Source organism: Gopherus evgoodei, chromosome 8, assembly GCF_007399415.2.
Source record: "Gopherus evgoodei ecotype Sinaloan lineage chromosome 8, rGopEvg1_v1.p, whole genome shotgun sequence".
NCBI lineage: Eukaryota > Metazoa > Chordata > Testudines > Testudinidae > Gopherus > Gopherus evgoodei.
The window spans coordinates 112,385,742-112,399,845 of record NC_044329.1 but is presented as its reverse complement, the minus strand read 5'-3'; the positions used below and the strand labels follow the sequence as shown (position 1 = coordinate 112,399,845).

General features: G+C 44.6%; 1 protein-coding gene across 4 annotated transcripts in view; it reads left to right on the top strand.

The window, feature by feature from the left end:
* The window catches only part of KDM4A (lysine demethylase 4A), a 59,886-nt gene that overhangs the window by 30,318 nt on the left and 15,464 nt on the right, over positions 1–14,104 (top strand). For all 4 annotated transcript variants that reach the window (XM_030574128.1, XM_030574129.1, XM_030574126.1 and 1 more), the window contains exons 13-18: positions 4,838–5,042; positions 5,353–5,429; positions 6,351–6,406; positions 7,595–7,703; positions 9,683–9,871; positions 10,489–10,659. In XM_030574128.1, the coding sequence (XP_030429988.1) occupies positions 4,838–5,042; positions 5,353–5,429; positions 6,351–6,406; positions 7,595–7,703; positions 9,683–9,871; positions 10,489–10,659 (807 nt within the window). The remainder of the gene's footprint in view (positions 1–4,837; positions 5,043–5,352; positions 5,430–6,350; positions 6,407–7,594; positions 7,704–9,682; positions 9,872–10,488; positions 10,660–14,104) is intronic.

Genomic DNA, 14,104 nt, shown 5'->3' with positions numbered 1-14,104 from the left:
TCTTGAAAACTAAATTTTAGAGATTCACCTTAATCCTGCTTTCTGATGACAGGGATGGGGAAAGAACATTCCCATGTTTAAAATAAAGGGAGAGAACTGGATAGAACCTGATGACTGTCTGAGTACATGCAGAAGTAGAAGCTCTCTTCTCTCAGGCATTTAGAGTGAAGGAGGACTGCTGGGCTAAATCTGTAATGGTTTTTGGGACCACCATGATTGTGTTGGATCTTGAAACTAATATGTTCGCTTCTGTATTGGAAAGGAAAATGGGCAGGTCTTTACTGAGGTTATGCATCCTAGGATGATCACTGTTTTGTGACAGGATCACAGGATGACTATGAGCCGCCAATGTGATATGGCCGTTAAAAAAACTAATGCGGTTTTAGGATGCATCAGGCGAGGTATTTCCAGCAAAGATAAGGAGGCGTTAGTACTGTTATACAAGGCACTGGTGAAACCTCATCTGGACTACTGTGTGCAGTTCTGGTCTCCCATGTTTAAGAAGGATGAATTCAAACTGAAACAGGTTCAGAGACGGGCTACTAAGATGATTCAAGGAACAGAAAACCTGTCTTATGAAAGGACTCAAAGAGCTTGGCTTGTTTAACCTAACCAAAAGAAGGTTGAGGGGGGGATATGATGGCTCTTTATAAATATATCAGAGAGATTAATATCAGAGAGGGAGAGGAATTATTTAAGCTTAGTTACCAATGTGGACACAAGAGCAAATGGGTGTAAACGGGACACTAGGAAGTTTAGACTTGAAATTAGACGAAGGTTTCTAACTATTAGAGGAGTGAAGTTCTGGAACAGCCTTCCAAGGGGAGTAGTGGGGGCAAAAGACATGTCTGGCTTCAAGACTAAGCTTGATAAGTTTATGGAGGGGATGGGATAGCCTAATTTTGGCAATTGATCAGCAGGTAAGTATGCCCAGTGGTCTGGGATGAGATGTTAGATGGGATGGGATCTGAGTTACTACAGGAAATGCTTTCCTGAGTGCTGGCTGGTGAGTCTTGCCCACATGCTATGGGTTTAGCTGATCGCCATATTTGGGGTCAGGAAGGAATTTTCCTCCAGGGCAGATTGGCAGAGGCCCTGGAGGTTTTTCGCCTTCCTCTGCAGCGTGGGGCATGGGTCACTTGCTAGAAGATTCTCTGCAGCTTGAGTCTTCAAACCACAATTTGAGGACTTCAGTAACTTGGACATAGGTTAGGGGTTTGTTGTTATAGAAGTGGATGGGTGAGATTGTATGGCCTGTGGGAGGTCAGAGTAGATGTTCATAATGGTTCCTTCTGACCTTAAAGTCTGAGTCTATGTGACAAGCATATAGAGCACTGCATTCAGAGGGCTAAAATGTAAAGGAAAGAATGAACAGTCTCTAAGTTCTGCCTCAAAGAAGTTGGTTGCCCCAGGTCAGGTGCAAGGAGACTGTTTGTTTGTCTTTGGCTCTTGCACACATTTTGATACCGTAGACAACAAAATGCCTGGGGATTTTGTTAACTCCTGCAACACATACAATCACGCATTTGTGCAGATAACTCTGGTTATTGTGGTCTCGTCTTGATTTGTAAATTGGCTAAGCAGATACTTGGGCAGAGGAGCAGCTAGAGGTGTCGTCTTACACCAGGCAGCAAAGTTTTTCAAGAGGACTGAGCCTGAGTTGTCAATCTTGACGTCAGTTACCTAGTTCTCCAGCAATTGGAGTCGCAGTCCGTTAGAAATGCCTTACATTTTAATGTGTAATGTTGCAGCCTGAAGAAGTTGGTCCAATAAAAGATTACCTCACCCATCTCGTCCCTTTAAATTTTAATTGGTGTCTAATTTGACACTGAGTTTGTGAAAGTCTCTTGATTTTTTTTCAATGGAGAGATGCATTTCCAGGATCTGTCTGCCCAACAAGAAGTTTCCATTTGAGACAGTAGTGGTGTTCACAGCTTGGCCAGGTGGATTGTAGAATAGACACTGCACATCTAGCTAGCATGAGTATAAATAGCCGTGTAAATGGTGAGACACTGTTTAGGTGAATAGAATAGACACACTTGAACCTTAAGGTATATATCCTGTGCAGCTTTGTATATCCCAAGCAGTGCCTCCCATGTCTATGCTGTTCTTTTTAGCAGTGTGGTGTCTCGCTGCCAGAACCTTTCCCAGCCACCGTGAAAAGCTCCAACAGTGTGAAAGGCTTGGGTAGGGGGAGGTAGAAGGGAAGGGTTCCAGCAGACTTTCCCTACTTCCTCCCCTGCCAGAGCCTTTCGCTGCTGTGTAGCTACACACTGCTGTGTGGACACAGCCTACTTTTCACTGTAGCATATCACTCCATGTACCCTACACACTGTTGCAAGGGTAGACAAGGTCCTAGAGTATGAAACAGCTATGGAGATGTTTAAAAAAGTTTGTATATTCTTTAGAATCTTAGGCTATGTCGACATTACACAGCTTTTAGTAATGTGGCTGTGTATCCGCTGTTTGTCAGCTCTCCTGCTGACAAGACTTCTCACCAACAAGCAGCATTTGCATTGTCAGCAGTAGAATGCTTCTACCGACAACATGCTGTTCACACTGGCACTTGTTGCGGCAAAACTTTTGTCTTTTGGGTGCGGGGGTGACCTCTGAAAGAAAAGTTTGTCATTTGCCAGTGTAGACATAGCCTTGGAGATCAGAGGATATAACTAAATGCACAGTACAACATATAATAGCACTGCAGTCTTCTGTGACTCTGAATCTGTAAAAGTCTAGGCATTGTAAAGCTGTGCCACAGAGACCCTTCTGGGGAAAGGGAGAGGCCTTGTGATTCCAGGGGGCACATACAGACAAATATATCTCTCGCTGCTTGTCACAGAACGATGTGTTTCAAACATCTTCAGGCTTACTCTAGAGAGAATGGGAATACCTCTGGATTTGAAGCTGCTCTGGCTGAAAATTCTGTAGGGCACTGAGAGAGTATGGAACACTAGTGGAGGGTTTAGTGAGTTTTATTTCTTCACACAAATGTGGCTAGGTGTTTTTCAGAAGCATGAAATCTGAGCTGAGACCAATTTTTAAAAAAAGGCTCCAGGGCGATCTCATTAATTACAGGCCGATAAGCCTAACTTCAGTACCAGGCAAATAGATTGAAATTCAGAATGATGGTGGATGAACACAATTTGGTGGAGGAAGAGTCAACATGGTTTTGTAAAGGGAAACCATGCCTCACCAATCTATTAGAATTCTTTAAGAGGAATAACAAATGTCTAATCAAGAGTGATCTGGTGGATATAGTGTACTTAGACTTTCAGAAAGCCTTTGACAAGGTCACTAACGCAAGGCTCTCGAGCAAAGTAAGCAGTCATGGAATAAGAGAGAAGGTCCTCTTATGGATCGGTAACTGGTCAAAAGGAAACAAAGGGTAGGAATAAATGGTGAGTTTTCAGAATGGAGAGAGGTAAGTAGTGGTGTCCCCCAGGGGTCTGTTCTGGAGCCAATCCTATTCAGCATATTCCTAAATGACCTGGAAAAAGGAGTCAAGAGTGGGGTGGCAAAATTTGCAGATGATACAAAACTACTCAAGATAGTGAAGTCCCAGGCAGACTGCGAAGAGCTACAAAGGGATCTCACAAAACTGGGTGACTGGCAACAAATTGGCAGATGAAATTCAGTATTGATAAATGCAAAGTAATGCACATTGGAAAACATAATCCCAAGTATGCATACAAAATGGTGGTGTCTAAAAATCAAGGAAGATCTTGGAGTCATTGTGGATAGTTCTCTGAACACATCTGCTCAATATGCAACGGCAGTCAAAGTTAACAGAATGAGAGGGAGTCCAGCAGAGAGCAATGAAAATGATCAGGGGGCTGAGACGCATGCCTTACAAGGAGAGGCTGAGGGAACTGAGGTTATTTAGTCTGCAGAAGAAAGCTGCTATCACACACACACACCCCCTTCTCAACTGCCCAAAGGAGGGTTCCAAAGAGGATGGAGCTCAGCTGTTCTCAGTGGTGGCAGATGACAGAACAGGGAGCAGTGGTCTGAAGTAGCAGTGTGGGAGGTATAGCTTGGATATTAGGAAACACTATTTCACGAGGAGGGTGGTGAAGTACTGGAGTGGGTTACCTAGGGAAATGGTGAAATCTCCATCCTTAGAAGTTTTTAAAGCCTAGCTTGGCAGAGCCCTGGCTGGGAGGATTTAGTTGGTGTTGGTCCTGCTTTGAGCAGGGGATTGGACTAGATGACCTCCTGAGGTCTCCAATAACCCTAATATTCTATGATTCTATATTTGGAACTATTAGGGAAAGGGTAGATAAGAAGACAGAAAAAATCATAATGCCTCTATATAAATCCACGATATGCTCACATCTTGAATACAACAGGCAGCAGGTTTAAAACAAATACGGAAGTACTTCTTCACACAAGGTACAGATGACCTGTGGAACTCTTTGCCAGGGATATTGTGAAGGCCAAGACACTAGCCAGGATGGTCAGGGATCCAACACCATGTTCTGAGTGTCCCTCGCCTCTGTTTTCCAGAAGCTGGGACTAGACAACAGGGGATGGATCACTGGATGATTCTCTGGTCTGTTCATTCCCTCTGGGGCACCTGGCACTGGCCACTGTCGGTAGACAGGATACTGGGCTAGATGGACCTTTCGTCTGACCCAGTGTGACCGTTCTTATGGCTTGTGCTTCTCTTTAAAGATGGGATCATGTTCTGAATTACGCTGGACGTAAAGCTTGCTGTTGTGTAGCAGTTGTATTTGTCTGAAGAAGCTGGTGGTAAGAATAACAATGTGAGAAGGAAATCTGAGGTTTTCAATATTCCCGGTAAAATATACCTCTGTTCCCCACCTCACTTTCATAGGCAGAATGTGGAGGCCATGGTCAGAGCCCTGGAGTTGCTCCAGGTACTGCCACCAGGAAGGCACGAACCAAACCTCTGATTCCTGAGATGTGCTTCACTGCAACTGGCTGCAGCACTGACCTCAATCTCTCAACCCCTTACCTGGAGGAAGATGGAACCAGTGTCCTGATCACCTGCAAAAACTGCAGTGTCTGTGTTCATGCTAGTGAGTACAGCCAAACCCCACACCCAGGCACTAACTTGCCCTGCAGTCTGATCTTGTACATTGTAACAATTCCACTTAAAAAACAGAGTTCATTTCTCAGGTGGATCATGGAGACCTGCAACACAGGGCCTTGTGAATGGTGGGGCGAGGGTGGTATACAGGCAAACTTGAGGTGTATGGAACCCTCACGCAGGGATTATGACGTGACACCCAAAGGCTGTAATTTTCACATTTCCTCTTTGACCTCCAAGGTGAGATCTGTAAGATTAGTCCAGTGCTGTTTTCCCTAAGCAGCTTGTTTCCATTATAGGTTGTTATGGTGTGTCCCCTGACAAGGCCACTGAAGACTGGATGTGCTCCAGGTGTACAGACAATGCTTTAGAAGAGGTAAGAAAATTGCTTGTACAAGCCTCACATGACTTTCTCTGTAAGGATTCGGGAGCATCCTATTAGTCAGGTATCCAAGCTGTGTGGAGCCCGTGGGAGGACGGGCGGGGGCAAGGTCAGATGAAAGCTAGTTGCAGAGCTCTTCCTGAAACCTTCCGTTGTGCAGTGTCTGCTCCCCTTTTGTGATAAGGCTGTAATTTAGAAAACACCTCGAGAGTGTAATTCTCTGCCATTTGGCCTTTTGATTTAATTTCTTCTGGCTTAAAGAACCCGTGCAGTGATTCAGGCTGTTGTGGTGGTCAGAAATGGAGAAAGGAAGTTCTTCAGCAATGTGGTGGTCTGTTTATCTCTGATCTCTCCTTGTATGAAACACCTTCTGCTATACAAAATGCAGCCAACTTGTTGCTTAGCAGTGGCTGTTGCAGTGGCAGGGGATACTGAAATCTAACTCTTTGAGGAGGAAGGCGGCCCAGAGTAGAGGGGTTCTTTCAGAAAGTGTCATGGGCTCTGGACCAACAGAAGAGACCACTGCATCTCTTCCAGGGGCCAGCCCCTTGCGTTGCATCCACCAGAGGGGTTTGTTCCCAGCTTCAGCTATGCCTGGTTGGGATAGGATTTTGTTTCTCTGGTATGAGCTCACAGCATTGGCTCTCAGGGTTTTTCCCACCCAGCTTTAGAATAGCTCTTCTTGTTTACTCCACCTCTGAGTATCTAGAGAACTATGAGGTGGGTCCATTTCTGAAAAGCAGGAGGCCGTTGATAGCTCTTAATTAGGCTGTCCTCTGCAAAGTGATTGTACCAGTGGGGCTAATTGGCAACAGAGCTATTTCTCTGAATGTGTTGTCACAGTGAGGCTTTCTGGCTCAAGCTTACGTCTTCCTTGACAAATAACGTGGGTCCTCGTTTTCTTCCTTGTGGCAGGACTGCTGCTTGTGTTCATTACGAGGAGGTGCGCTGCAGAGAGCCAATGATGACAAGTGAGTATTCCAACTTTTTCTGTGGAGCAGTGCAGCACATGAGCACTTGTGAGGCTGTTAAAAGTGCACTGCTTAGTGCGAGTGTGCTGCAGGGATGATGTAGTGACCAAGGGCATCTTCCAGATGGATTGACAGGATTGATGCAGAGGGTTGTAAACATATATTACATAGTTCAGGATGTGAGCATATGGTGCCTATTGCACCAGGACTTGGGTGAATGGTGCAGTATCACAGAGACTGACTGCCAGTCACTAACTTCCCAGGGAATTCCCCATCCCAAGGTGGTGATAGCTATTAACTGCTTAGTCTCTTGATAAGTAAAATTGTCTTTGGTTCCCAGAGCCATCTGAAGGGCTGGGAACTCTGAATACCAGGTTACAGAGAGATCATGCCCCATACAGCAACCAAAGGCTCCACGTACCTCATCTCTGCTAATAGACTGTCTGAATTTACACTGCTAGTGTCTTCAGCTCAGGGCTTAGCTGCAGGCGTCTGCATCACAGGACAGCCACAAAGGTTCCTCTGACTTTTTTCTCAAATGGCACTTCACTGGCTTTGGGAGATGGGGCCTCCTATAATGCAGCATGTTCTGTCTCAAGGCTGACTTGGGGCAGCTACAGCATATGCGACTGTTTAATGGAAAAGGACGCAGATTAATTTGGCTAGTATGTCTAAAGTTCTTGGATGCAAAATACATTGGTATTTAGTATCTGAATCTTAATGTGCAGTGCTAAGGGGTAAATTATGGGAACTTGGCCTGAAGACTCTGGGAGTGGCCTTTGACCTCTAGGTCACTGTTTCAAAACCGGGTCAGTAGTGACTGTAAATAGTTATCTGACAGGTCTGTGGCCTGAGTCAAACAAGCTTGTAGGGCACGTGTGCCTGCAGCACAAATACCACCAGCACAAGTCTCACTCAATCACTCCCTTGTTCACCTCAGTGGAAAGGCCAAGAACTGAATGGGATGAAGTCCACTTTTGCTCCTAGACATCTCCATTATCAGGACTAATGTGAGGGAGGCTTGCACTACGTGAGCTCCAGTCTGCTGTATGGATCAACAAAGGATTTCATTCTTAGAGCCGGAGGGATTGCCAATCTGCTACACTTCATTAGCACTAAACTTGCTTAAATTCTCAAATGTCTTTCTCCAGTGTGTACTGACTTTTTTTCGCTCTCCAATTCTGGCAGGTGGGTCCATGTGATGTGTGCTGTAGCTGTACTGGAGGCAAAATTTGTGAATATTGCAGAGCGTAGTCCGGTGGATGTTGGCAAAATCCCCCTGCAGCGCTTCAGACTTGTAAGAAACATCTGAGATTCACAGTTTAGGCTTCAAGTATCCGAGGGGTAGCCTTGTTACTCTGAATCTGTTTAAAAAAAACAACAAAAAAACCCAACAAAGAGTCCTGTGGCAGCTTATAGACTGACAGATGTATTGGAGCATGAGCTTTTGTGGGTGAATACGTCTGACAAAGTGAGTGTTCACCCACGAAAGCTCATGCTCCAATACATCTGTTAGTCTATAAGGTGCCACATGACTCTTAGTTGCTTTTTATTGTTTGGCTTGTTGTTTTCACTCAGGTCGTATCTGTGGAGTTTTCTATTCTCCTCCTGAAGGAGACAACTCCTCTCTGTTAATTAGGTCAGAGAAAATCTGAGCTCTGATAGTTGGGAGATGGTTTGTTAAATAAATCCAGTTAGGGTATTCCCTACTCTCCTAAGCCTAGCTTTGTTCTTGGGTACTAACACAGAGCACAATAATTACCCGAAGTTAGAAGTAACAAGGGGGTTAGTATAGAGTCTTGTTATAATTTAGCTAGTGATTTGAATTGCATAATACAGTAATATGTTGGTATCTTATGCAGGAATGTCTAGGCACTTTAAATTAAAATAAAAGCTGGGTCTGGTTAGCTTGTCTACAAACTCGGTTTAAAGAACATTAGATTCACCCTTCCTCCTCTTCTATCTAAAGGAGTGAGTTCCCTTCAATCCAGAAGGAAAGAGCTGAGCTTTGTATGGCTGTGTCACATGATACCTTGCTATTAACTATCCAAGCAAGCAATCTAGTGCAGCACTAGCAGAAGAGGTGGGGTGGGATTTGACCAGTGGACTTGGAGGCACTGGTCCAGCAGCATAATAGAGAGGAGACCACTACCAAGTACATTCTCAACCATTGAAGAGTCTGAGGTGACAGTGATGAGATTGGATCGTGACGTAGCCCCTAAAGCATCTCTGCATGTGTATGATAGGTAGATCTGTTCCATCTGAGGAAGCCTATTCTGCATATGAGTGAGTCCTGGGCAGCTTTTTCATTTTTAGTGTTCTTCTTTTTTAAGGATTTTTACAGTCTAGGCACTCGTGAGGTCTGAGACTCACGGAATTAGGAGAAGGTGCAAATACTTAATGCTTATTTCTTATATATCACTTTTCATCAGCTGTTCTCAAAGTGTTCACAATCATTTAATTTATCCTCAAAACCCCTGTACCTAAAAATGACAATGGTCTGAACCACTCTGTTAAAAAACCTTCAGTATTTCGGGGCAAACAAGGTGAGAATTTTTAAATAAAAAGCTGTATGTTGACTTTAGCTGTAAGATATGGGACTTCCTGGCTGGCACAACTAATTTTTAGAAATATGTATATTTTAGAGCCTTTTCCTCTGTTTGCTCAATCCTGCTTTAAGAATATAAACCAGTGTTTGTGACGTCCATCAGTTACCACAAATCTGCTGGCCCAAATCTAGCCTTCTGCCTTTAGGATAAGGTTATGGAATCTGCATCTGTACAAATTCTCCTCAATTCTCCTCCCTTCTGAAATTCTGTCTCTGGTTTTATGAAATCCTTTGGGGTATAATGTTACTCTAGCCCTCTGGCCTGTTTCTGTCCTTGTACAACTACAGCTAGGAATTGCAGTGGGCCATTAACTTTTGTCCTTGCTGAAATGTGGTAGAATGATGTGGGTCCAGATCTCCTTTCCTCACAGACATTTCAGTTCACATGTTTTGCTATTCAGCTTGTTGGATTGGTATATTATAGACAGTTACTTTTTTGCCTTTGTCCCTATTTGTCACTCCGGAGATTCCTTCCCTGTTATGAAATAAAACAAGTGCCCTTCTCTCTCTAGAATATAATAAAGCATGGTGCCTTTCTGGGATAGAGATTAATTGGAATAATGTAGTAACAAAAAAGGGTATTTCTGGTAACACCTGGGGAGCCTGTCAGCATTCTGTGCCTGGGGAAAGCCAAAGCTGAGCAGTAATCTCTAGTTTCCTGTCTGCAGAAATGTATCTTCTGTAAGAAGCGGAGGAAGAGAATTTCAGGTTGCTGTGTGCAGTGCTCTCATGGTCGCTGTCCTACATCCTTTCATGTCAGCTGTGCTCAAGCAGCTGGAGTCATGATGCAGCCTGATGACTGGCCATTTGTCGTCTTCATTACCTGCTTTAGGCATAAGATTCCATCCCAGGCAGAGGTGAGTATTTGGGACACAACTAGAATTTGTTCTGGAGTAGGCCAGAGTATCAAGGGAAACTGAAAAGCTGTCGGCTGTGCTAGAGGTAAGATGGTTTTGTCTATAAAGTGACTGAGAACCACCTCCCCTTGGAGCTGTCATGAGAAGGAATAGCTTGTGTGTGTATGTGAAAAGTCAGTGATACTAACGTGCAGAGTTAGTACTGGGATCCCAGTGGAATGTCATGTTCTGTTGACTAGCCAGCGAGTAACATTCCCATGCAGCCCTTCTACCAAATGAACTGCAGCATTCTGCTCGAGAGGGGCCTGTAAAGGGCTTGCTGCAAAGTCCTCAAAATGTCTTGAGGAACTTACTCTAACAAGCGAGAGCTTGTAACTCTCTAGGTAGTGTTGTGCATAGCTCAGGCCATCTTGGTCGCTGCAGCTGACTGGTTTGGTTTTTAAGCATTTAAAGCACTCTTTTAAAGATTGACTTCAGTTCACTGGTGGATCCTATGTGTAATTAAGAACTCTTAGCAACAACGTAGTTCTGTCTCTTCTCATCTGCCAAGGTCCATGTTCAGTGCCAGTACACTGACCTTCATTTCAGCTGTCTAACAAGAGCTCTTCTCCTCTCAGCGAGCTAAAGCTGCTCTGCAGGATCTCTCAGCTGGTCAAATGGTAATCAGCAAGCACAAGAACGGTCGTTTCTATCAGTGCGAAGTGGTCAGTCTGACAAAGGAAACCTTCTATGAAGTCAACTTTGATGATGGCTCCTTCAGCGATAACCTCTATCCAGAGGACATTGTGGTATGTTGTGAAATAAGAGAGCTGCTCCACTAGAGGGCATGTGGTACAAGGAAACTATCACCATTGTGGGAGCAAATGTGTCTGTCTGCCAACATCTCTAGGGGGTTAATGACCATTCATATGGTGGAAAATACTGTAATCTGAGCGGAGAATTTCTTACAGCTTTTTAGATTTCTTCCCAGTTAAAAACCTGTCCTTGTCTAACTTCATGCTTTGGTTGCAAAGTGCCTGTATTGGTCTTCTTTCTGACTTATGAGCAGCCGTATTCATTGTCCTTGTCAGGCCTTTAGTTAGCTGTTGTCTTTGTTTTCAGTTCTGTACCAAACTGCATGGGTGGGCTGGGTGGGTTTTATATACAGAGCAAGGCAGTTGTGGCTGAACTGTAGCCTGTAGACAGAAGGCTTATTTGCTGGTCGCCATATCTTCTTCAGTGATGTTAATAGCAGCATGGAGCTATTCCTGTGCCAAACTTGCATTCTCTGTGCCTCAGGCACCTTGGAAAGGCCCCTTTTCAGAGGCACTTGATGTATGGAGGTGGCCATGTGGCTACTACGCAGGGCTGGGAGGTGCAGTAGTGAAGGGCAAACAACAAGGCAGTGCATTTGCACAGTTGTCACTGAGGATGCAGGTTGTGTTCAGGGTCTCTGTAACGAGCTGAGCCAGGAGAAAGAAAGGATCCACGAAGCTTGACTTTGAAATTGCAGACCATTTGAAATAGCTGGGAGCAGGAAACACCCTGTGTTTATGAACTGATGGTTTAGTTGTGGCACAATTTCCCTGTCTCTAGATGGGAATTTCCACCTCATAGACTCATAGGTCAGAAGGGACCAATATGATCATCTAGTCTGACCTCCTGCACAAGGCAGGCCACAGAACCATACCCATCCACTTTTATAACAACCCCTAACCCAGGACTGAGTTATTGAAATCCTCAAAACTGGTTTGAAGACCTCAAACTGCAGAGAATCCACCAGCAAGCGACCCATGCCCCACGCTGCAGAGGAAGGCGAAAAACCTCCAGGGCCCCTGCCAATGCGCCCTGGAGGAAAATTCCTTCCCGACCCCAAATATGGCGATCAGCTAAACCCTGAGCATGTGGGCAAGACTCACCCACCAGCAACCAAGAAGGAATTCTCTGCAGTAACTCAGTTCCCATCCCATCCAACATCTCCCCGCAAACCACTGAGCAGACTTATCTGGTGATAATCCAAGATCAATTGCCCAAATTAAACTATCCCATCATAACATCCCCTCCATATACTTATCAAGTTTAGTCTTGAAGCCAGATAAGTCTTTTGCCCCTACTACTTCCCTCGGAAGGCTGTTCCAAAACTTCACTCCCCTAATGGTTAGAAACCTTCGTCTAATTTCAAGTCTAAACTTCCTAATATCCAGTTTGTACCCATTCGTCCTCGTGCCTACATTAGTACTAAACTTAAATAATTCCTCTCCCTCCCTAACGTTAACCTCCCTGATATATTTATATAGAGCAAGCATATCCCCCCGCAGCCTTCTTTTGGGCAGGCTAAACAAACCAAGCTCTTTGAGTCTCCTTTCATAAGGCAGGTTTTCCATTCCTCGGATCATCCTAGTAGCCCGTCTCTGGACCTGTTCCAGTTTGAATTCATCCTTCTTGAACATGGGACACCAGAACTGCACACAATATTCCAGATGGGGTCTCACCAGCGCCTTATATAACGGTACTAACACCTCCTTATCCTTGCTGGAAATACCTCGCCTAATGCATCCTAAAATCGCATTTGCTTTTTTAACAGCCGTATCACGTTGGCGGCTCATAGTCATCCTGCTATCGACCAATACCCCAAGGTCCTTCTCCTCCTCCGTCGCTTCCAACTGATGCGTCCCCAACGTATATCTAAAATTCCTATTATTAATCCCTAAGTGCATGACCTTGCACTTCTCACTATTGTATTTCATCCTATTACTCTTACTCCAGTTCACAAGGTGGTCCAGATCTTCCTGAGTAGTATCCCTGTCCTTCTCCATGTTAGCAATACCCCCCAACTTCATGTCATCCGCAAACTTTATTAGCACATTCCCGCTCTTTGTGCCAAGGTCGGTAATAAAAAGGTTAAATAAGATCGGTCCCAAAACCGATCCTTGAGGGACTCCACTAGTAACCTCCTTCCAGCCTGACAGTTCACCCTTCAAGACGACCCGCCGGAGTCTCCCCTTTAACCAGTTCCTTATCCACCTTACAACTTTCATATTCATCCCCATCTATTCCAATTTAACTAACAGTTCCCCATGCGGAACCGTGTCAAACGCCTTACTGAAATCGAGGTAAATTAGATCTACCGCATTTCCTTTATCTAAGTAATCCGTCACCTTCTCAAAGAAGGAGATCAGATTGGTTTGGCATGATCTACCTTTAGTAAATCCATGTTGCAGTTCGTCCCAATTACCATTGACCTCTATGTCCTTGACTACTTTCTCCCTTAAAATTTTTTCCAAGACCTTACACACTACAGACGTCAAGCTAACAGGCCTATAATTACCCGGATCACTTTTCTTCCCTTTCTTAAAAATAGGGACTATGTTAGCAATCCTCCAGTCATACGGCACAACCCCCGAGTTTATAGATTGCTTAAAAATTCTCGCTAACGGGCTCGCAATTTCACGTGCCAGTTCCTTTAATATCCTCGGATGGAGATTGTCCGGGCCCTCCGATTTTGTCCCATCAAGCTGTTCAAGTTTGGCCTCTACCTCAGATGCGGTAATATCCATCTCCATATCCACATTCCTGTTTATCATCCCTCCATCATCGCTAAACTCCTCACTCGTCTTATTAAAAACTGAGGCAAAGTACTTATTTAGATATTGGGCCATGCCTAGGTTATCCTTAACCTCCATTCCATCCTCAGTGTATAGCGGCCCCACTTCTTCTTTCTTTGTTTTCTTCTTATTTATGTGGCTGTAGAACCTTTTACTATTGGTTTTGATTCCCTTTGCAAGGTCCAGTTCAATGCGGCTTTTAGCCTTCCTCACTTTATCCCTACATGTTCTGACCTCACCAAGGTAGCTTCCCTTGCTAATCCCGCCTTTCTTCCACTCCCTGTAAGCTTTCTGCTTTCTCCTAATCCCCTCTCTGAGTTGCTTGCTCATCCAGTTTGGCCTGCAACTCCTGCCCATGGTTTTTTCCCCCTTTCTTGGGATGCAGGCTTCCGACAATTTCCGCAGCTGCGACTTAAAGTAATTCCAGGCCTCCTCCGCATTTAAATCCGCAAGTTCCTCCGTCCAATCCACTTCCTTAACTAATTTCCTTAACTCTTTAAAATTAGCCCTCGAGAAATCGAAAACCCTAATCCGAGATCTACATTTGTTTATCCTCCCATCTAGTTTGAACTGAATCAGCTCATGATCACTCGAACCAAGGTTATCCCCTACGAGGTCCTCATTGCTCATCAAAACCAAATCTAAAATG